The sequence below is a fragment of the Macaca thibetana genome, chromosome 16 (genome assembly GCF_024542745.1).
Source record: "Macaca thibetana thibetana isolate TM-01 chromosome 16, ASM2454274v1, whole genome shotgun sequence".
Taxonomy (NCBI): domain Eukaryota; kingdom Metazoa; phylum Chordata; class Mammalia; order Primates; family Cercopithecidae; genus Macaca; species Macaca thibetana.
In genome coordinates, this window is record NC_065593.1 from 66,954,834 (window position 1) to 66,978,449 (window position 23,616).

At 43.6% G+C, this 23,616-nt stretch overlaps 1 protein-coding gene and 1 long non-coding RNA gene across 7 annotated transcripts in view; one reads left to right on the forward strand and one right to left on the reverse strand.

Annotated features, from left to right (window-relative positions):
• SLC39A11 (solute carrier family 39 member 11) overlaps positions 1-23,616 on the forward strand; it is a 567,426-nt gene that overhangs the window by 347,762 nt on the left and 196,048 nt on the right. For all 6 annotated transcript variants that reach the window (XM_050765755.1, XM_050765757.1, XM_050765756.1 and 3 more), the window contains one exon: positions 18,364-18,534. In XM_050765755.1, the coding sequence (XP_050621712.1) occupies positions 18,364-18,534 (171 nt within the window). The remainder of the gene's footprint in view (positions 1-18,363; positions 18,535-23,616) is intronic.
• The window catches only part of LOC126939925 (uncharacterized), a 598,378-nt gene that overhangs the window by 245,988 nt on the left and 328,774 nt on the right, over positions 1-23,616 (reverse strand). The window lies entirely within an intron of this gene.

Below are 23,616 nucleotides of genomic sequence, written 5' to 3' on the forward strand. Positions count from 1 at the left end.
TTGATGGTATTTGAAAATTCTGCACCAAATCTTATCATAATCTAATTTTTTTTCTCCTCCACCGTGGGCCTCTTGCCCTTTTGGATTTAAGTTAAAATGGATTAGGTGTACTAGATGCCATTACTCTTTCTTTTATCTTTTTTTAAGTGCAATGCTAGTTCGTGGTAGAAACTACAGAATGTGGTTTGTGTTGTACGTGTAATGTGCTAGATGGGTCCTATACCTGCTCTTACCCACTCTCCACCACAATCCTGTAGAGTGGGTGATACTGTCACCCTCGTTTGGCAAGTGTGTAAACTGAGGCACAGAGGGTATCAATGAGCATCCCCAAAGATGCATAACCAGGAAATGGTCGCCCTGGTGCATGAACATGTATGGGCAGAGAAACCGCTGCTTTACAGTGAGTGAATGCAGGTGGCCCAGGTTCTCAGTCCCCCAGAATCATTGTTCCTGCTTTCTTTGCAATGACACTGATAGTCCTCCTTGTCAATACCTCAGAGAAGAAGGAAAAGAGAAAAGCCTGAAGAAGTAAGAAAAGTGGAACGTGCAGCAAGCCTGCTATGGGTTTTTTGCTTGTTTCCCTGATCTGTGCCTGCTGGGAGGACTGGATGCCTTTGGCCAGCATGCCAGTAACTTAGGCTGTCCCCACCTGTGCCCCCACTTGCCTGCACCCACCATCCTTTGATTTGATTGACAATCACCAGAAGAGGAACTGGAGAAAATGACAGACTCATAAACTGTGCCCAACTTTTAATCTGCATGTGGGCACATACATGTGTATATTCTGTCTCACACACATACACACACAGAATGAATGTTCAGAAGAGATGAGTAAGGGGAAACTTCTGGGACTCACAGCCATTGTGGCTTTCTACCCTGGTACTCCTGGTGAGGAAAATGGTGGATCCCATGTCTGAATCACTTTTGCTGATCCTGTGAACGGGAAGATGGTGGCAAGACTAGCAAACTAGCAAGATGCAAGCATGATCTGCCAGGAGCACCCACTATTGTGCAGGACTACTCTGTCATAGTGCTGCCTGTGTTTTTCTTTCCATGCTTCACTACCCACCCTCAACTCAAACTCTGGCAAAAGTTTGCCACGATCCCATTTGGCTTGTGTTCTCCCTTCCTTCCTTCCTTCCTTCCTTCCTTCCTTCCTTCCTTCCTTCCTTCCTTCCTTCCTTCCTTCCTTCCTCCCTCCCTCCCTCCCTCCCTCCCTCCCTCCCTCCCTCCCTCCCTTCCCCTCCCTCCCCCTTCCCTTCCTCCTTCCCTCCCTCCCTCCCTCCTTTCCTCCCTTCCTCCCTCCCTCCCTCCCTCCCTCCCTCCCTCCTCCCTTCCTTCCTTCCTTCCTTCCTTCCTTCCTTCCTTCCTCCCTCCCTCCCTCCCTCCCTCCCTCCCTCCCTTCCTCCTTTCCTCCCTCCCTCCCTCCTTTCCTCCCTTCCTCCCTTCCTTCCTTCCTTCCTTTTTTGGAGTCTCGCTCTGTCACCCAGGCCAGAGTGCAGGTGCGCGGTCTCCGCTCACTGCAAGCTCTGCCTCCCGGGTTCACACTATTCTCCTGCTTCAGCCTCCCAAGCAGCTGGGACTACAGGCGCCCGCCACCATGCCCAGCTAATTTTTTGTATTTTTAGTAGAGACAAGGTTTCACCATGTTAGCCAGGATGGTCTCAATCTCCTGACCTCGTGATCCGCCGGCCTCAGCCTCCCAAAGTGCTGGGATTACAGGCGTGAACCACTGTGCCCGGGTGATTGTGTTGTTTTTCATGGAGAAAACCCAGGTTCAGAGAATTGTCATTCTTCTTTAGTTGGGACCCCCTTCTTGTAGTTTTTTTTTTTTTTAATTTTTTATTTTTTTCTTAACTGTGGGAAGTTTACCTTTGTGCTGAGTTGTTTCTTGAGTGGATTAATAGCATGAAAATATTGTTGGGGAAATAGTTAGCTGATTAAGAAAACAAACTTTTCGAGAAAATCATTTAGCCGCATTTACATAATGTGTAAATTATGTGCATCTCAACGATTTGCTAATTACTCTTGAAGAGTTCGTGCTGATTACAAATGAGCCCCACCCAATCTGTGAATGGTCCTCTGAGCCTTGATATGGCTTCACTTTCCTAGGCTTGTAGATAACACTAACACAGGGATTATTTTCTCCCTTAAAGAATACAGGTGCATCTGTCCACTGAGGGTTGTCTGTGACAGAGTATATTTCGTAATGACCTTGACCTTCACTCTCTCCTCCAGAAAAGGGTTGTCTCTGATCCTCCATGTGGAAGGCTGGTCCTTGGGTGGGCCTAGGCAATTCGGTTCTTCGGGAAACAGAAAGGCTCTAGATTAATTCTCTGTGGATCATTGATCACCAAAAGATCTGAGTCTTAAAGGATCTTAAAAGTCCTGCTTTTATTAGTCTATATCCGGGATCAGCAAAGTATAATTTGCAGACCACATCTGGCTTGCTGCCTGATTTTGTGTTAATAAATAAAGTTTTATTGGAATACAGACATACCAACTCATTGACACATTGTTTGAGGCTGCTTTGGGTGACAATGGCAGAGTTGAGTAGTTGCAACAAAACTGACCCACAAAATCTAACGTATTTCCTATCTGGACCCTTACCAAGAGAATTTGCCAGCCCTTGATCTCTATGTTTGTAAAACAGGCCTTTGGGTAAATAAATATTGGTCGATCAATAAGATAGGATATTGTGGAGTGAGGTTCTTAGCCTTAAAGAACTTCATGAGCTCTTTAAAGATGTGCAAAATGTTCTGTGTGGGTGTGCCTGGACTTTTTTTTTTCAGGAAAGAATATCCGTTGGTTTTCCTAATTCATTTCCAATGAATTACAGTATCCTGCTATGTGCCAGGCACTGTGTAGATACTGTAGCTGTGGTTGTGAGCAACACAGGCCCAGGTGCTTCTTCATGCAGTTCATGGACATGAGAGGTGGTGGGCCTAGCAGCAGATGATAGATAAATAATGTACTTGAAAATGGTAAAATATGATGGAAAATCAGGCTGCTTAAAGATAGCTTCCCACTTCATACCCATGTTCTTTCTGCTATATTATTTCAGCTGCTATATTATTTAATTTGAGCTTGAAGAAATAATCAGAGACCACTCATGAAGATAACATTTATACCACAGATGTCTCAGAGTAGGATGCATTGGCCCTTTGAAGTTCAACTAACATTCTGCCAATTTTTTAAGTGGTGATTTATAATTCCTGTCCCGCTCACTTTTATTATCCTAAGCACCAAAGCTTACTAGAGGCCTGGAACATAACTAGATGTGCCCGACTTTGAAGTAATTTGAACAACGCACACACCTGGTTTTTTTGGTCTTTTTTTTGAGACGGAGTTGCCCAGGCTGGGGTATAGTGGTGCAATCTCGGTTCACTGCAATCTCCACCTCCCAGGTTCAAATGATTCTCCTGCCTCAGCCTTCCAAGTAGCTGGGATTACAGGCATGCGTTACCACACCTGGCCAATTTTTGCATTTTTGGTAGAGATGGAGTTTCGCCACGTTGGCCAGGCTGGTCTTGAACTCCTGACCTAGTGATCTGCCCGCCTAGGCCTCCCAAAGTACTGGGATTACAAGTGTGAGCCACTATGCCCAACCACATCTTTTTTTCTAACAGAAAAACAAAAAACAAAACAAACAAAAACAAACCTTGAGTACATATTCTTAGTTCTCTGTTTGACTACTGAAATTCTACGCTTTGCCCATCTTGACCTCTAATAGGTAAAGGAAATGTGGTTGAGAACCACTGATACAGGAGAATATTTAATGATATGCAATATGTTCATGTTTTAATGCTATGGAAAATTATGCTTCAAAATTCAGCTGAAAAAATGTGTATGTGTATGGATGTATATGTGTTCATCTCTATGTGGGCATATTCAGTATAAATATAAAAATATTAAGGTTTTTTTTGAGATGGAGTTTTGCTCTTGTTGCCCAGGCTGGAGTGCAATGGCGTGATCTCAGCTTACTGCAACCTCTGCCTCCCAGGTTCAAGTGATTCTCCTGCCTCAGCCTCCCGAGTAGCTGGGATGGCAGGTGCCCGCCACCACACATGGCTCATTTTGTATTTTCAGTAGAGACAGGGTTTCACCATGTTGGTCAGGCTGGTGTCAAACTCCCGACCTCAGGTGATCCACCCGCCTTGGCCTCCCAAAGTGCTGGGATTACAGATATGAGCCACCGCACCTGGTCAAGATTAAGAATTTTTTTAAGGTTGTCACCTCTGGGTGATGAATGATTTTTAGTCCTTTATTGTGCTTATTTTCTAAATTTTCTCTAATGTATGGGAATTTCTGTATTAACAAAATATTTTAATAAACCTTAAGAGGAAATTTCGGGCACAGTGAGACACCAGTTCTTCTGGGCAAATGCATTTGCTCCTCATTTAGTGGACATTCTTATTCTGTGAGCAGTTGGAATGTGCTGTCCCTGAAGCTCATCTTGGGGAATTTCTTGGGCTGGAACAGAATTCTGGAAGCACTGGCACTGGAAATAGCTGTTCTCTCCAACTCACAGGGGATGAGTGGTCATTTAGGCGAGCTGAGTCAGAGGCTGTTGCTGCCCTGAAAAGGGAGAGTGCTTATGCTAGAAAGGGCCTTGAAGTCTAATTTGGCTCCTTTACGGATGGAAGCAGCTAAGACCTTTAGGGGTTGCAACCATTGCTAGGGGTTCGCACAGAAAACTGGAGATAGAATTGGCCCATGGATTCTATGCAGTGGATTCCATTCATCTGTGTCTTTCTAAAGGCAGAGGAAGAGCTGGGGTAAATTTGATGGAGTCTAGAATACTGAAGGAATAAATGGCGAAGGACATGAATGAGGCTTCCCAAGGGTGGCCTTTCCCCTGCTCCTCCCTTCCTTCTCCCTTCCCTTTTCCTCCTCTGGCTGCTGAGCACCATATCCCGTGGCTGTGTGGGGGAATCTCTTCTCCCCACCTCGTGGGTCTTGGTAGAAAGCAGACCTGCCTTTCAGGATAGAAGTTGGATTTCAGGCTGGGTGTGGTGGCTCACACTTGTAATCTCAGCACTTTAGGAGGCCAAGGTGGGTGTATCATCTGAGGTCAGGAGTTTGAGACCAGCCTGGCCAACATGCCAAAACCCCGTCTCTACTAAAAACACAAAAATTAGCCAGGCGTGGTGGTGCGCACCTGTCATCCCAGCTACTCAGGAGGCTAAGGCAGGAGAATCATTTGAACCCGGGAGGCAGAGGTTGCTGTGAGCCAAGATTACTGCACTCCAGCCTGGGTAACATAGTGAGACTGTCTCAAAAAACAAAACAAAACAAACAAACAAAAACAAAACAAAACAAAACAAAATACACACCAAAAAAAACCCCCACCAAAGTTGGAATTCAGAGATTCCCTTTCTTGGGTCCTCTTGCAGCTACAGGTGACCTTGGCTTGGCCAGTCAGAGTGACTTAATAACAGATGGGGCTGCCAGCAGGGGGCCAGCATTGTGTCAACAACCGAAGCTGAGGCATTTGATGTCCAGCACCAGGGACAGAGGCGCTGCCCCAAGGCTGTTGTCGTGGCATTTTGTCTGTAGAGCAAGAAGTCCTGGTCTGCCTTGTCCCTGCCTGGGTTCTGGAATCTGCAGCTCCAAGAGGGCAAGTGCCCCTTGAGTTCCTCAGGACCCTTGTGATGAATGAGTAGCTGCTAAACTCGCCCAGGTAAAACCTCAGCCTTCCTGGCCTTCTTGTAATAAAGACAAGAAGCAAAACCTACATTTCCAGGCATGTGCTCGTCTTTCTCTTTTTCCGTTGTCCTCTGCAGTGATGATCCTGTGTTTGGCACCAGTTTTTTATATCCTGAAAAGCCAGAAAACCCAGACATCAAGAAATGTCTATGGAATTTTAGTGCGATTTAAGCCATTTTAGTTCCACATCTTCCCTTCACTTATGTGACCTTTGATGAAAGATTCTCATTTTTAGTGTAATTTACAGAACAGAATACTATTTGCAAATACTGGCAATGTGTATACTATCTCGATTGTAGCAACTAACAGTTTTCGTGGATATTGTCATGTTTTGATTTCTGGCCACCAACTCCTAGGACAAGAGAGGAAGTGGGAAATTATATAACTAGAGAGATGTGTTTGAGGCAGAGCCTTGGGGAAGATGCAAGAATTCCTTGGTTTGGGGAAATTTCTTTTTCTGTCACCTCCTCTGCTGTGGTTGCATTTGCTTGTCTATCCCACTTGTGATAGCCTATATTCTCTTTAAAAAAAAAAAAAAGAGAGAGAGAGAGAGAGAAAAGATTTTTATTTGATATAAGAAAATGGTTTCTATCAGGGCAATTCAATTCCTTTCCACCTTGTAGTCTTAACATTCCTTTGCTGTCCCCGTCCCCTCTGTATCTTTGAAACAGAAGCACATGTATCCTTCGGTGCCCAGGTATAAATAATATAACTAAGAATCAAGTGTATCCCTGTTCATTACCCTGAGACACCTGACAGTAATAGTTGGACTGAAGTCTATTTAGGTTCGGAGGAGGTACCTGGACTAACTTGTAGTTGGGCAGTCTGAAACATTGATGTTCAAAATGTCGTTTGTATTAGAATCATCATGGGTTGAGTGTGGATTGGGAAGGATATGGCTTGAACAATGCAGATTCCTGAGTCTGTCTCCAAAAGACTCTAGTAGCTTCAGGGTGGGTCCAGGAGTCGGCGTTTTGGGAGCTACCACTATGACATGACGCCAGGTGGTCTTCACCCAACACTTTGAGATGCAACAGTCAAGGCTGTTCGCCGTTATTCTTAGAACTGGAGAAGATGACGGAGCAGCAGTACCTCAAGGGCAAAGTGAGCCATGTGACAATTAAGTTAATATTATCAGTTGAACATGAGCCCTGAAGTAGGTACTATTCTCTTGTCCACCTCCTCCTTGACCTGGTAATTGACAACCATGTAAGTTGAGCAAGGGGCTACCTTGGGGAGTTTGGGAGTCCACTGCAAAGCTCTTGTAAGTATTGATGTTCTCCAAAATGTGCTTTCTCCAGTAAGCATGCTGGGACTTTTTTTTTTTTTTTTTTTTTTTTAAAGTAAATGTCCTTTGCTGGTGGACCCTGCGGAAGCTATAATGGCCTCCCCCCCACGGGGCATTTGCACTGACCGTGCGAGTTCAGGGCAGGCTGAGAAGTGGAGAGGTGGCTCTGGAGCCCATGTGGGATTTGTTTTTAGACCAAAATTAATTAATCGGGAGTGAGCTCATGCTCATGAAATGGTAGTTTGTACCCTTATGAAGTAGAAGAGCTCACCTGGTAGGTGGACTTTTAATATTATTGGACATTTTGGCTCTGTCACCTGAGAGTAGAAATTATCTTACTTAGATACTTGGAACAAGGAACACTGTAGTGGGTGGTCTGCTTAATGGATGAGATACCTTTAGCAAACAGTGAACCCAGTTTCTCTTCTGATGTGCATTTAATTTTCACCAATTATGCAGATCTATTTGTATCTGTGTTGTCACTAAGCAATTGCTTATTCATAAGCATCAGAGGTAAGACATAGATGACGTTCCATGCCTGGGAAAGCATGTACTGACTACAATAGAGTCAGCCTCCTTACACAGGCAGTGTTTGACCTTCTGGTAATCACGTGGCTTGTGATTATCAGCGTGATAAATGGAAATATCTATTATAGTTAAAAAGCATATAAATAAGTTTGTGATCACATCACCTAAACTTCAGATGCTTGTCTGCCTAAAGGTTAGGAACTAAACATTTTATATATATATATATATATATATTTTTTTTTATTTTTTTATTTTTGAGAGGGAGTCTCGCTCTATCACCCAGGCTGGAGTGCAGTGGCATGATCTCGGCTCACTGCAACCTCTGCCTCTGGGGTTCAAGCGATTCTCCTGCCTCAGCCTCCCGAGAAGCTGGGACTCTAGGCGTGTGCCACCATGCCCAGCTAATTTTTTGTAGTTTTAGTAGAGATAGGGTTTCACCGTATTAGCCAGGATGGTCTCGATCTCCTGACCTTGTGATCCACCTGCCTTGGCTCATAATAAATATTTTAGTTATCTTTCTATGAAGTTTTCTTGGTCTCCAGTGGAATCTTCTCCTGCCCTGTGCTGCACATGGCCCATGTTGTACATCCTGCATAGATTTTACATGGACATGAGTGTGTGGCTGCTCTCAGGGTAGAGTGCAGTCAGCTTGCCCAACTGCATAGAACTTGGGCCTTGAATTGGGTCTGTGGAGCAGGAAGTCCTGGTCTCCCTTGTCCCTGCCTAGGTTCCCAAGTGGGATCTGCATCTCCAAGAGATGAAGCACCCCTTGAGCCCCTCAGGGGCTCAGGTAGAGTCAATTCAAATGCAGGTTACCTTGCTAAATTTGAACTTCAAATAAACAATGAATATACCTTGTAGCATAAGTAGATCCCATGTGGGACATACTTATACTAAAACAATTTTGGTTTTATCTAAAATTTAAACATAACTGGGCATCCTGTCTTTACTTGCTAAATCTGGCAACCCTAGCAAGGAGCCTGTCCACAGTAGATGCTTTGTACTTGTGTGCCCTGATTACAAAACTCCTGTGTTGTTTACAAGAATTCCCGTGCTATGGGGGAAAGAAGACTAGAGAAGCTCTTGTACATCATCTTCTTTTGAAAAGAGTGATGTTTCTCATACTGAAAGGGGAAAAGCTAGGCTGAGGCAGGAGAATGGTGTAAACCCGGGAGGCGGAGCTTGCAGTGAGCTGAGATCCGGCCACCGCACTCCAGCCTGGGCGACGGAGCGAGACTCCGTCTCAAAAAAAAAAAAAAAAAAAAACAAAGGGGAAAAGCTGGAAGCTATTCCCTTGGAAACTGGCACAAGGCAAGACTGCCCTCTCTCACCACTCCTATTCAGCATAGTAATGGAAGTCCTGGTCTGAGCAATCAGGCAAGAGAAAGAAATACAGGGCATCCAAATAGGAAGACAGGAAATCAAACTATTCCTGTTTGCAGATGGCATGATTCTATATCTAGAAAACTCTATAGTCTTGGCCTAAAAGCTTCTTTAGCTGATAAACAACTTCAGCAAAGTGTCAGAATATGCAAAGTGTCAGTATACAAAATCACTGTACAAAAATCACTAGCATTTCTATATGCCAACAATAGCCAGCCAAGCCGAGAACCAAACGAGGAATGCAATACCATTTACAATTGACCCCAAAAGAATATAATACCTAGGAATACAGCTAACCAGGGAGGTGAAGGATCTCTACAAGGAGAATTACAAAACACTGCTCAAAGAAATCAGAGATGATACAAACAAATGGAAAAACATTCCATGCTTGTGGATAGGAAGAATGAATATTATTAAAATGCCCATACTGCCGCAAAGCAATTTATAGATTCAATGCTATTCCTATCAAACTACCAATGACATTCTTCACAGACTAGAAAAAAACTATTTTAAAATTCATATGAAACCAAAAAGGAGCCCAAATAGCCAAGGCAATCCTAAGCAAAAAGAACAAAGCTGAAGACATCACATTACTCAACTTCAAACTATACTATAGGACTACAGTAACCAAAACAGCATGGTACTGGTATAAAAACAGACACATAGACTAATGGAACAGAATGGAAAGCCCAGATATAAGGCTGAACATCTACAACCATCTGATCTTCGACAAAGCTGACAAAAATAAGCAATTGGGAAAGGACTTCCTATTCAATAAATAGTGCTTACATAACTGGCTAGCCATATATATAGAAATTAAACTGGATCCCTTCCTTACATCATATACAAAAATCAACTCAAGAAGGATTCAAGACTTAAATCTAAAACCCAAAACTATAAAAAACCCTGGTAGACATCCTAGGAAATACCATTCTGGACGTAGGAACAGGGAAAGATTTCATGATAAAGATCCCAAAAGCAATTGCAACAAAAGCAAAAATTGACATATGGGATCTAGTTAAGCTTAAGAGCTTCTACACAGCATAAGAAACTATCAACAGAGTAAACAGACAACCTACAGAATGGGAGAAAATTTTTGCAAACGATGCATTTGACAGGTATAATATCCACCATCTATAAGGAACTTAAACACATTACAGGAAAGAAACAACCCCATTAAAGAGTGAGCAGAGGACATGGACACTTTTCGAAAGAAGACATAGATGTGGCCAACAAGCATATGAAAAAAAATACCAACACCACTGATCATTAGAGACATGCAAATCAAAACCACAATGAGATACCATCTCACACCAGTCAGAATGGCTATTATTAAAAAGTCAAAGAATAACAGATGCTGATGAGGTTGCAGAAAAAAGGAATATATACACTGTTGGTGGAAGTGTAAATTAGTTCAACCATCATGGAAAGCAGTGTGGCAGTTCCTCAAAGTGCTAAAAACAGAACTACCATTCAACCCAGCAATCCCGTTACTGGGTTTATACACAAAGGAATAGAAAGCATTCCACCGTAAAGACACATGCACATCAACGTTCATTGCAGCACTATTCACAATAGCAAAGACATGGAATCAACCTAAATGCCCATCAGTGACAGGTTGGATAAAGAAAATGTGGTACTTATAAACCATGGAATACTATGCAGCCATAAAAAAAGAATGAGATCATGTCTTTTGTGGGAACACAGATGGAGTTCGAGGCTATTATCCTTAGCAAACTAACACAGGAACAGAAAACCAAATGCCAGTTGTTCTCACTTACAAGTGGAAGTTAGATGATGAGAACTTGTGGACACAAAGAAGGGAACAACAAACACTGGGGCCTGCTTGAGGGTGGAGGGTGGGAGGAGGGAGAGGATCAGAGAAAGTAACTATTGGGTACTAGGCTTAGTACCTAGGTGACAAAATAATCTGTACAACAAACCCCCGTGACATTAGTTCACCTATAGAACAAACCTGCACATGTAGCCCTGAACCTAAAATAAAAGTTGTTTTTTTTGTTTTTTTTTTTTTTTAAAAAAAAACGAATGTGGTGTCTCACGCCTGTAATCCCAGCACTTTGGGAGGCCGAGGCAGGTGGATCACCTGAGGTCAGGAGTCCGAGACCAGCCTGGCCAACATGGTGAAACCCCATCTCTACTAAAAATACAAAAATTAGTCGGGTGTGGTGGTGCGTGTCTGTAGTCCCAGCTACTCTGGAGGCCGAAGCAGGAGAATTGCTTGAACCTGGGAGGCAGAGGTTACGGTGAACTAAGATTGCGCCACTGCATTCCAGCCTGGGTGACAGAGTGAGAATCTATCTTTAAAAAAAAAAAAGTTTTAATATTGAAAGAGACAATTACCTGAGAAAATTAGCTTTCAGGACCATACTATATAGTTCCTTAAGAAAAGCAGGTAAGATATATATATATTTTTAAAGGCCTTATAACGTCTTGAGGAATCTCAAAAAGGAATTTTAAAATTTGAGGCTAAAACTCCAACTTGGTCAAGTGGATACGTCTGTCTGATGTATTAATACCTGTTACTCTCAGCTAGGTCTTACTGACAAACCTAAATGGATCACAGGAAAATACCGGTGTCTGTAAAGAATTAGCTAATCATATTACTGTTATTTAAAGAGGCCTCAATTGGGCAGTGGGCATCTTACAAAAGAGGAAAGAAATATGCCTGAAACTCTGAAAAATGTTCCACCTCACTTGTTGTAGTCAAAGAAATACACATTAAGCGAAATGTCATTTCCCCCATAAATAAATACATTTATTTCAAAATGAGAAATACCAGGGCTAAGAAGTGGCATAATGGAAATTGCACACTGTTCGTGGGTAAGTGACACAGCCTTCCTAGAGATTTATTAGGCAATTGTATCATGGCCCTTTGATCAGCAGTTGAACTTCTGGGAACTTTGTCCAAATTCTAATTGTTTGTATAATTAAAAGTTTTACAATGATATTTATAAGAAAAAGAGTCTAGAAATAGCTGAAAAGTCCAATGATGTGAGAATGTAAATAATAATTTGTGTTACCTGAAACTATACTGATTCTTTGGGAAACAAGAAGGCAGGGACAATATAAGTTGATCCCCTTCTGTTCTGCTTTTGATTGGCCTTTGGTTTTGTTTGTGTATACATGTTACTTAGTGAATATATGTTGCTGGCCACTCTTCATTTTGTTTTGTAACAGGGGTTTAGAAAGAGTTTTTCCAGGGATTTGATGCTTTCTGCACTTAACAAATGACGATTTGCCATTTGTGCTGATCCAGCCAAATCATCTCCAATGATATCGTGGGAATGTTGTGAAAGCTCTCTCTTGGCGAGTGCTCTGTTAATTAGCATTGCCGTATTCATCGGAGGCCTGCGATTCCATCACTGGGTCCATTAGATTTAGCCGGTTACACCATCTCAGGGACCATGTACATTCTGTGTTGCTGGTGTGATTGGGCCCATGGGCTATGAAAACGGAGGTTAACTTGGCATTTATCTAGCAAGATGTTCTCAGTCTGAGGTTCTTGAATCCATAAGGACCCAACAATTATTTCAAAATGGTCTGTGTAGTTTTTGCTGGATTGTAACCTTCGCTGTACTTTCAAAGGTGGTTGCTGATCCAAGATGGTTTGGGGTCATTCACTAGAGGACTTCAGAGATTTCTGCTCTGCAGGGAGGAAGCCAGACCTCGAAGGGCAGAGGCTTACCTGGGCAGCAGGGTTTGCTCAGGGTCCCTGGGCTTGTGCCTATAAGACCTGTGTCTGCTTTTCTCCATCCTATGGTGTTTTGTGACCATAATCATGTCCTCTGTTTTGGGGAAGAGGAAATCAGGGAAGCGGATGCATCAGAAAATGTCACCTGGTGATTCTGTGGGAAAAGTGAGCCTGGGACTTTTCTGTCTGTTTCATTGTCATCCTCACCCTTACATGTAGCACGTGGTTCCTTTCCAGGAAAGATGGAGTGGGAAGGATGAGAGGCTGAGCCCCGGCAGTGGGTCCTTTCTTTGTGTGAATTCTTAGATGCTTAATTACAAATTAAAAAATAAAATTGTAATGATGGGCAACTTTTTTTCCTAACAACAAAGAATCTTTTCATTCTCCTTCCCAAAAGAAGTATAAGCCCATGCTGCGGGTTTAGCATGGGTAAATATTTTCTGCTTGCAGCTACTTTATGCTTAGAAATAGTTGGTCTGATGGGTTAAGAAATACTACTATTGGCTGGGCGTGGTGGCTCAAGCCTGTAATCCCAGCACTTTGGGAGGCTGAGACGGGCGATCAGGAGATCGAGACCATCCTGGCTAACACGGTGAAACCCCGTCTCTACTAAAAAATACAAAAAACTAGCTGGGCGAGGTGGCGGGCGCCAGTAGTCCCAGCTACACGGGAGGCTGAGGCAGGAGAATGGTGTAAACCTGGGAGGCGGAGCTTGCAGTGAGCTGAGATCCGGCCACTGCACTCCAGCCCGGGCGACAGAGCAAGACTCCGTCTCAAAAAAAAAAAAAAAAAAAAAGAAATACTACTATTACAAAATGTTTCAGGTTTGTCTGCAAGTAAGAATGATTATAGATACGAGATTTCCTCTGAGTCTTTCCCCACTCTGGTCACAGGCAATGAGAGCTCACCAGACTCTTTCTCACTGCAGCAACTGCTCCCACTACCTTTTTTGGTAAGCCATGAGCAGTTCAGCCTTTGCTCCTCCCACCCCCTTCATCCCCAGTCAACCATGAGGCCCTAGTTAAAAGAGGGGCTTCTGGAGGCCAAGATGCTGAGTCAACTCCTGAGTCCACTGCAGACTGGCTGTGTGACCTGGGACCAGTTACTCTGCCTCTCTGTTCTTCAATTTACTCATTCGTTAAAGGGGATTAATCTCTATTTCATGGGGCTTTTGTAAGGATTGAGGACTCATTGAAGATAAGTTCCCAATATTACCTGTGAACCAGTGTCTCTGATGTTGTTTTGCTTCTGCGTTTGACATTGGCTATTTCATCCCTAAATGAAATAGTCCCCCTTCTATTCCTCCTTCCCAAATCCCACTTCAAAAGTGCCCAAACCTTTCCCATTTCAAGAAACCTCACGAGGTTCTTGTCACTCTGGCACACCCTCACATCCCACAGTGTGCTTGGCAATTGCCTCCGCTAACGGATCATCCTTTTCCCACGCGCTAGCATTTTACTTGATGGGTGTGATGGTTGAACTAGCCTTACCAGGAGAGGCAAGAAAATTCATTGCTCATGACGCATCATACTCTGTAATGATTTATTTGGACTAATCTTCCTTGTTGCAGACTCATTAGTGGCTGTCACCAAATGGTGGCTTATTTAACTTTCACAAGGACGTGAGGCATTTACACCCTCCTGTTTCCTACTAGGGAAGGCATTGACGTCAGTTTTCACACACTGGAAGCCCGGGGCCAGGCGTGCGTTTTAATTTTGAGGAAGAACTCTTTATGCTCCTTGATGTTCCTATGAAACACAAGCATAGTGCTAGAATTTGCTCGTGGTGCCTTTGAGGTCTGTTGTTCTCTGTGTAGCATCTGGAGGAGATTGAGAGTAGGATCCTTTTGTGACATTGACAAAAACAAGTGCAACCGTTGGTGATTGTTACAGTGTGTGTTTTGCCCCTTAGATTGGAGGGAATTTATGTGTGTCTTCCCTGTCTACCCTCTCTTAAATTATAAAATCCCCAAGGGGCCAGGTGCAGTGGCTCATGCCTGTAATCCTAGCACTTTCGGAAGCCAAGGCAGGTGGATCGCTTGAGTCCAGGAATTTGAGACCAGAATGGTCAATGTGGCAAAACCCCATCTCTACTGAAAAAAAAAAAAAATACAGAAGGCTGGGCGCGGTGGCTCATGCCTGTAATCCCAGCACTTTGGGAGGCTGACATGGGTGAATCACGAGGTCAGGAGATCGAGACCATGATGAAATCCCGTCTCTACTAAAAATGCAAAAAATTATCCGGGCGGGGTGGCGGGCACCTGTAGTCCCAGCTACTTGGGAGGCTGAGGCAGGAGAATGGCGGAACCTGGGAGGCGGAGCTTGCAGTGAGCCGAGATCGCACCACTGTGCTCCAGCGTGGGCGACAGAGCCAGACTCTGTCTCAAAAAAAAAAAAAAAAAAAAAAAAACAGAGGTTAGCTGGGCATGGTGGCGTGCACCTGTAGTTCTAGCTACTCAGGAGGCCAAGGTGGGAGGATTGCTTGAGCCTGGGAGGTGGAGGCTGAAGTAAGCTGAGATTGTACCACTGCACTCCAGCCTGGGCAACAGAGTGAGACCCTGCTCAATCAGTCAATCAATCAATCAAAAGTCTCCAAGAGAAGAGATTTTTCTTTTGGCCTCTATCAACTCTCACTGGAGAGCATCTAGCGCAGGCCTGTGTGTTCAGACCAGACACAGGAAATCAGGAATCTTTGCTGACTGACCTAGGAGAAAGCTGAGGACCCTCCACCATGACCCAGGTTAGTTCATGGACAACTCTCGGGGACTGCTTTGCTCATGTCTTTAGTGTCTGTGAGCTTGAAATCCCAGATGTTTAGTTCAATTTCTCGACCAGCATGTGCAGCCTGAGTCATCTACATATTGTCTACTCGAAATGTATGAACACCCCTCCCCGCTTGTGTGCACCATTTGGGATCAGCAACCGCCTTTGAAAGTACAGCGAAAGTTACAATCCAGCAAAAAAATACACACTTTTGAAATAATTGTTGGGTCTTTATGGATTCGAGAACCTCAGACTGAGAACGTCTTACTAGATAAATGCATACATACACAAAGGAGATCTAATATCTCAGGATGTCACTGAGTAGCAGTTGTATGCACCCACACGCACATACACATACACACATGCACACACACACATACATGCATACACATGTGGATACCACACAATGAGTGTGGAGCTTCGCCTCGTGTAAACACTGTCTGGGAGGAGTTGCTATCCAATTGAGACAGCTGAATTCTCCACAGGCTGGTGTTGTGAGTCAGGGCTACTGACCAATGGAGGACTGGCATCCTTTCATTGTGGAGGATCAAAGATCTCCCTTTTCCTAATGGAACTGAGATCCAGCTGTTAATAAGAGAGAAATGATTGGGAGCTGGGGAGGAGTGCGTCTACTTGCCTTGTACTTTCTTACTTTCCAATCTGTACTTGTATGATTTGAGTAAATAAATACAAAATGATTTTCTTTTTTTCTTTTCTTTTCTTTTTTCTTTTTTTGAGACGGAGTCTTGCTCTGTTGCCCAGGCTGGAGTCCAGTGGCCCGATCTCGGCTCGCTGCAAGCTCCGCCTGCCAGGTTCACACTACTCAGCTGTCGGAGTAGCTGGGACTACAGGCACCCACCACCACGCCCGGCTAATTTTTTGTATTTTTAGTAGAGACGGGGTTTCGCTGTGTTAGCCAGGATGGCCTCGATCTCCTGACCTTGTGATCTGCCCGCCTCGGCCTCCCAAAGTGCTGGGATTACAGGTGTGAGCCACTGCGCCCGGCCACAAAATGATTTTCAAAAGAAGTTTTTTCTTTTAATGTTTTTTAAATTTATTTAAGCATTAAAGGCTTCATGAATTAGGCAGCATTCAAAACTAGAAGACATTCAGAGAGCTCTGCCTTTTTTGAAGTTCGAGCAGGAAATAAAGTATAGAAATAGCTTAATTGGTTACAGTTAGGCATTTACCTTATTTGGACATAGTCTAATCAGTTGGCTGCCTGTGGTTGGCTGAAGTTTGGCTACCTGTGATTGGTTGAAGCTTGGCTGCTTGTGATTGGCTGAGATCTAGCTATCCTATTACAAAAAATATATACTCCTAATGAGATTTTCATTTGTATACATACTAAGTTAGGCTGTGTAGTTCACTATGAAGCAACTCAAAGTACAGCCTCAGACCAATAGTCTCCTGCTTATTTAATTTAACAGACGTGTGAGTTATGTTTGCTGGGTTATTTTCTCTCCCAATAGAGGGACCCTTCTTTCTCTCTGTGCCATCGCATGTTTAAGATTCACTCAAGACCCATTTCCTCTAGAAAGTCTTCCCCACAAATCCATCCCATGCTGTGAACTGAAGGCTGGATGCTCTCTCCCACTCTTGTCCTCGCAATTTCAGATCCACGCAATTTGCCTCTATTATGAATAAACAAATAGCCCAGGGGACCATGGATATTTAGGACAAGCTGGTTGTAAGAATGACATTCTTCCAATATAAGCCAATTTGTAAAGGCATTTTTAAAAGGAAGGTTTGCTCAGGAAACCCAAGGGCTGGGTGCTATGGGTGGCCTATGAATGTCTATGGCACGTGGGCTGCAGTTCTGCCCTTCTCTCTCCTTCCCTCGGGCTGCCTGGTTTCCCATCTCTGCTTGTTGATGTATATCTGATTCTTTCTGATTGTCTCTCCAGCCGCTTCCCTCATTCCGCTGTGGCAGAGCTGCTCGCACATCATGTGATTTTTCAGATTCAGCTTGCACGTTGGAGTCGCCAAGTCTCCCTGGGGAGGGATTCTGATTGGCTGAACCAGGCATCTGAATTGGTTCCTATAAATCAGTATGACCAGGAGAGCAGGGTCACATATTATGTAATTCTGCAGGGCCATGGGAGAGGGAACATGATAGTAACAATAACCATCGATACAATCAGTACTTAGTACATTCTAAGCACTTTCAGACATTGTTACATTTAATCCTCACAAAACCCTTATGACATAGGTAATCCTATTATTCTAGTTTTACGAATCAGGAAGCCACAGCACAGGGAGGTGAAATAACTTGTTTGGCGCTACACAGCTGACCAGTGGCTGAGTCAGGAAGGGAAGCAGGCAGCATGGTTCTGGAATCTGTGTTTCTAATCGTGACTCAACATTGCTTGTCTTAAACAGGCATTGCTAGGATACCACATCTTCATCTTTTTTATCCTTCTTGGTACCTATGCATTGGGCGCTGAATGCCTATTCAGTGATTTTTTTTTTTTCTTTTTCTTTTTCTTTTTTGAAACAGGGTCTTACTCTGTCACCCAGGCTGGGGTGCAATGGTGCGATCACAACTCGCTGCAGCCTCAACTTTCGGGGCTCAAGCCATCCTCCCATCTCAGCCTCCCAAGTAGCTGGGACTACAGGTGCATACCACCATGCCCAGCTAATTCTTTATTTTTATTTTTTGTAGAGATGGGATCACGCCATGTTGCCCAGGCTGGTCTCGAACTCCTGGGCTCAAGCCATCTGCCTGCCTCAGCCTCCTAAAGTGTTGGGATTTCAGGAGTGAGCCACCATACTCGGCCTAGTCAACGAATTGTTCGCTGAATGAATGGATGCCTGAGTGAATGAGAGAACACACAGAACCTTGCATAGCCTACAGGAAGTTCGGGGGTAGAAGCTTCTTCCTGCTGTAGCTTGCTGGAGAGTTAATGTGCCCATGTTCAAAGCGCTCTCTTTCCCCATCTCTCTTTCTCTTTTTTTTTTTTTTTTTTTTTTTTGCTCAGACAAGAGTGAAAATGGTGAGGCGTATCAGAGAAAGAAAGCGGCAGCCACTGGCCTTCCAGAGGGTCCTGCTGTCCCCGTGCCTTCTCGAGGGAACCTGGCACAGCCCAGTGGCAGCAGCTGGAGGAGGATCGCGCTGCTCATCTTGGCCATCACTATACACAACGTTCCAGGTGAGGTCTTGTCCGTGAGCGCGCCAGCCACTGCCTGAAGGTAAAGTCATTTGTCAGCACAATTGTCTGGCTGGAAAAGGGGAATGGGCAGTTGTGACGTGGGTCCTTCTTGGAGGGGAGTGAAGGTGGCAGTACAAATCCTTCTTGACTTTATTTTTTGATCATCAGAGCTTGATCATCATATGTGAAAACTTCCCATTCCAGTTCATTTAAACAACTTTTACTTCCTTTTTTTGACATATGAGTTACCAGGTTATTTGGAGCATAAATTCATAACTGTTACATGATTGCTGTGGAGGGTGTCTTTTATAAATACTGGATATCTCTGGTTCTGCTTAATGCTATTTGAAAATATAGTTGACCTTTGAACAACACAGATCTGAACTACGTGAGTTCACTTACACTCAGATTTTCTTCCACCTCTGCCCCCCTGAGAGAGGAACACCAACCTCTCCTCTTTCTCCTCTTCCTCAGCCGACTCAGTGTGAAGATGAGGAGGATGAGACCTTTATGATGACTCCCTTCCACTTAATGAATAGTAAATATATGTTATCTTTCTTATGAATTCCTTAATAACATTTTTTTCTTGAGATTGCTATATTGTAAGAGTACAGTTTATAATACATATAACATACAAAATATGTATTAATTGACAATGTTATTGGTAAGACTTCTGGTCAACAGCAGGTTATTCATAGTTAAGTTCTGAGGAAGCCAAAAACTCTATGCAGATTTTCTGCTGCACAGGAATCAGCATTCCTGACGTCTGCATTGTTCAAGGGTGAACTCTATTGAGTTCCGTATAATTTGGCAGTGATAATTGCCTTACCTGCCTTCTTTATGTAGGCATCTTTCTGCAATGTTCTTACCAATCCTTTCCTATTTAGCATTTTAGAGTAATTTCTTTTATGTCTTTTTTTTTTTTTTTTTTTTTTAAAAGACAGAGTCTTGCTCTGTCCCCCAGGCTGGAGTGCAGTGGAGCAATCTTGGCTCACTTGCAACCTCTGCCTCTTGGGTTCAAGCGATTCTCCTGCCCCAGCCTCTCGAGTAGCTGGGATTACAGGTGTACACCACCATGCCCGGCTAATTTTTTGTATTTTTAGTAGAGATGGGGCTTCACCATGCTGGCCAGGCTGGTCTTGAACTCCTGACCTCAGGTCATCCACCTGCCTCGGCCCTGCAAAGTGCTGGGACTACAGGCGTGAGCTACCACGCTGGCCTGTTTTATGTCTTTAGATGTATTTTAATTGGAAACAAAGGACATATTAATGCCTTATTTCAGAAATAATGAATGCTTCTTTTAGAGCAACTAGAAAACATGATTAAGCATAGGAAATGATAGATATTTTTAAAAATAAATAAATTGAGGGAACCTGAGCAATTTGAGATGCATTTTGAAATTCCAACTCTCTCACTTCCTAACGAGGTTATCTTGACAAATTGCTTGAACTCCCTGAACCTTGGTGTTCTCATCTAAGAAATGGGGATAATGCCACAAGTGGCTTATTCTGAGAATTAAATGAGATGCTAAATGTACACACAACTTTCAGTACAGTGCTTGGGACATATGAGCACTTGAAAAATGGGAGCCATTGTTGGCATCAGTGATACTCCTGCTGCCTCTTCAGCCATGATTTCCTTGATCTCGAGATCTTAAACATGCCGATTCACCTTTTGTTGTTTGGGAACTCAAGCTTGAGCAATAATCTTCCCCAGGGAACATCCTTGGGTGGTACATTTTCTGAGTCCTTGCAGAGTTCATGGTGTCAATCTGTTATTCTAATACACAAGCAAGAACTTGGCTGGGCAGACATTTTCTAGTCATGACATTTTTTCTCTTCAAACCTTCTGCAGATGTTGACCCATTGTCTTCTGGCTTTAGTATTGCAGAAGCAAAAAGCACGGCCACACTGAGTCTATTCCTCTGTATAACTTGATGTTGTTTTGCTTGCACAATGAAGACTCTTTTTTTGGTCATCTTTAAAGAGTGAAAATTCTAATATATATTATATATTCTAGTATATATTAAATCTGCCTAAAGCACTATGTGTTTAATTACTTTTTAAGCTCAGATATTTCTCTAGATAAGAAGCACATTCCTCTGTTATTTCTATTGTAACCTTAGGCATTTGTACCATATGATCATAGGAAGGCCCGTTTTCCCAATATTTTCATCAGTATATGTGTCTCCCTCATTCCCCTCTTGACCCTTGTCTTTTAGTGATGAACAAACTTTTTTTAGTTAGTTTTCCAATTTTTATTTTTATTATTTATTTATTTATTTATTTATTTATTTATTTATTTTTTAATGAGACAGAGCCTCGCTCTGTTGCCCAGGCTGGAGTGCAGTGGTGCAATCTCAGCTCACTATAATCTCCGCTTCCCAGTTCAAGCGATTCTCCTGTCCCGGCCTCCCAAGTAGCTGGGATTAAAGATGTGTGCCATCATGCCCAGCTAATTTTTGTATTTTTCGAAGAGATGGGGTTTCACCATGTTGGCCAGGCTGGTCTTGAACTCCCGGCCTCAAGTGATTAGCCCACCTCAGCCTCTCAAAGTGCTGGAATTATGGGTGTGAGCCACAGCATCGGACCCTGTTGGTTTTCTAGATCTCGGTACTCAGTATGCCTTGAGATAACGATGGGGTCTTCTATGGAACTCACTGCACAGAGATGCCCAAAGTGGGTTAGCCTTGGTGGAAGACCCTGCTCACGCACACCCAGTATCTTAAAGAGCTCCTTGGAAGACCCCTTGGTCCCCTGCAGAGGACTGCTTAAGAGCCGTGACGGCCACTTTTAGCCTGTTAAGTGCTAATAGTTAGAGAGGAAAGGTTACTTGTTTTTCATTCATAATAGTAGCTGTCTTTCTGCCATTTATGACCCCTTCTTTAACCAACTGAGCAAGAGTAAAGATATGCCCAGTGGGTTTAGTGTTAACTAAGGTAACTACACTGAGGTGTAAATTATGATGACTATTTCTCTGAAGAACAAAAATGTAGTCTAAGGTCCAGACTTTATAGCAATGGACTGAGTACCCAACTTCCCTCTAATGGACCCTTTTCTCTACCACACCTGCCACTGTACTTGGGTGATTCATTATGCTCAGCTGGAATCATTTCCTGGCTCATTTCGATAGAAGGCCAGGCTGGTTCAGAGTTTACTTTCTCAAATGTTTGTTGACTACAGTGACAACTTGGAATAAAGCCGGAAACAGTAGGCAGATGTGTGGAATGACAGCAATATTTCTTGATCCTAAATGAGCATAAATTAAAATCATACTTCTTCCTTGACAGGAGACCCTCTTCTGTGTCTTTCGAGTTTCTAAGTTCAGCCTTTGTCACTTTTATGGTGATGCAAAAGTATCTTTTGAAAGAAGGATTGAGGCTGGGCACAGTGGCTCATGCCTGTAATCCCAGCACTTTGGGAGGCCAAGGTAGGCGGATCACTTGAGGCCAGGAGTTTGTGACCAGCCTGGCCAACATGGCGAAACCCCGTCTCTACTAAAAATACAAAAATTAGCTGGGAGTGGTGGCGCATGCCTGTGATCCCAGCTACTCGGGAAGCTGAGGCAGGAGAATCACTTGAACCCAGCAGTTAGAGGTTGCAGTGAGCTGAGATTGCACCACTGCACTCCAGCCTGGGTGACAGAGCAAGACTCTGTCTCAAAAAATAATAAAATAAAAAATAAATTGAAATGAGGATTGAGTGCCTTCTAGGATTCTCAACTGAGTTAGATTTCACCAGAAGCATGGTGATAATAGTCACTGGTTTCAGTAAATTGGAGGACAGCTGGCTTGCCTGGATGGAGAGGTTTGAAGGGACATTTCTTTCCCAGTCTTGTATTTTATTTATTATATTTGAGTATTGTATTCCATGTACTTGGGTTATATCAGTACTAAAACAGGCCAAGATCTCTGGCCTTCTATAACCAATATTATAGCAAGGTGAGATAGTTGATGAACATCATCAGAATAAATGAATTTTATATTGTGTTAGAAGGTGGTTAGTGATTAAAAAAAAGAAAAAGTTCAGGGGAGAAGAGATGGTACAGTGTTAAAGGAAGAAATTGCCATTTTAAATAGAGTAGGTAGGGAGGGGCTCCTTGAGATGGCCTTGCATTTGAGTCAGTCATGCAGATCTCTGGTAAAGAGTGAGTGTTTTAGGCAGAGGGAATAGCCAGTGCAAAGGCCCTGAGGCAGGAGCATGTCTAGCGCCCACAAGGAGTAGCCAAGAGTCCACAGCAGGGTGAGCAGCAGGGAGAGAAATACAAGGTGAGGGCAGGGATGTCAGCTCCGCCTTTAGATGGAACTTGGAGGCATAAAAATGTTTGTGTTTGCTCTGTGTGTGATGAGCCATTGCAGGGTTTTGAAGAGGGTGCGTATGACTTGACTTGAGCTTTGAAAGTTGGTTTCTCTTTAGGTGTTGAATTGAGATGGGACTTAGGAGGGGTAAGGATGGAAGCAGGGAGGCCTGTGTGGAGGCCACTGCAGAATCCAGATCAAAGATGACAGTGGTACAGATGAAGGTGGTAGTGCTGGAAGTGGTGAGAAGGGATCCCTTCCAGGGTCCTGATTGAAGGTGGAGGCAATGGGATTTGCCGATGGATCGGATGTGGGATGTGAGAGAAAGCGAGGAGCCAGGGGAGACCTGGAGGTTTCAGGGCTGCCCAGCTGCAAGGATGGAATTGCCATCAACTGAGACGAGGAAGGCTGCAGCTGGAGGAGCTTTAGGGGGACTATCAAGAATTCGTTTTTTGATCTTGAGGTTTGATTGCCATTAGACATTCAAATGGAGATACTGACTAGGCAGCTGGATGGATGGAGTTTGGAGTTGGATTGCAAAGTCTAGCTAAGAGTTATAGATTTGTGAATCATTGGCACATGAATGGTTTTTGTTTTTTTGTTTTTTGTTTTTGAGACAGTCTGTTCTGACGCCCAGGCTGGAGTGCAGTGGTGCAATTTCGACTCACTGCAACCTCCGCCTCCTGTGTTCAAGAGGTTCTTCTGCCTGAGCCCCTCGAGTGGTTAGGACTACAGGCACGTGCCACGACAACCGGCTACTTTTTGTATTTTTAGTTGAGGCGGGG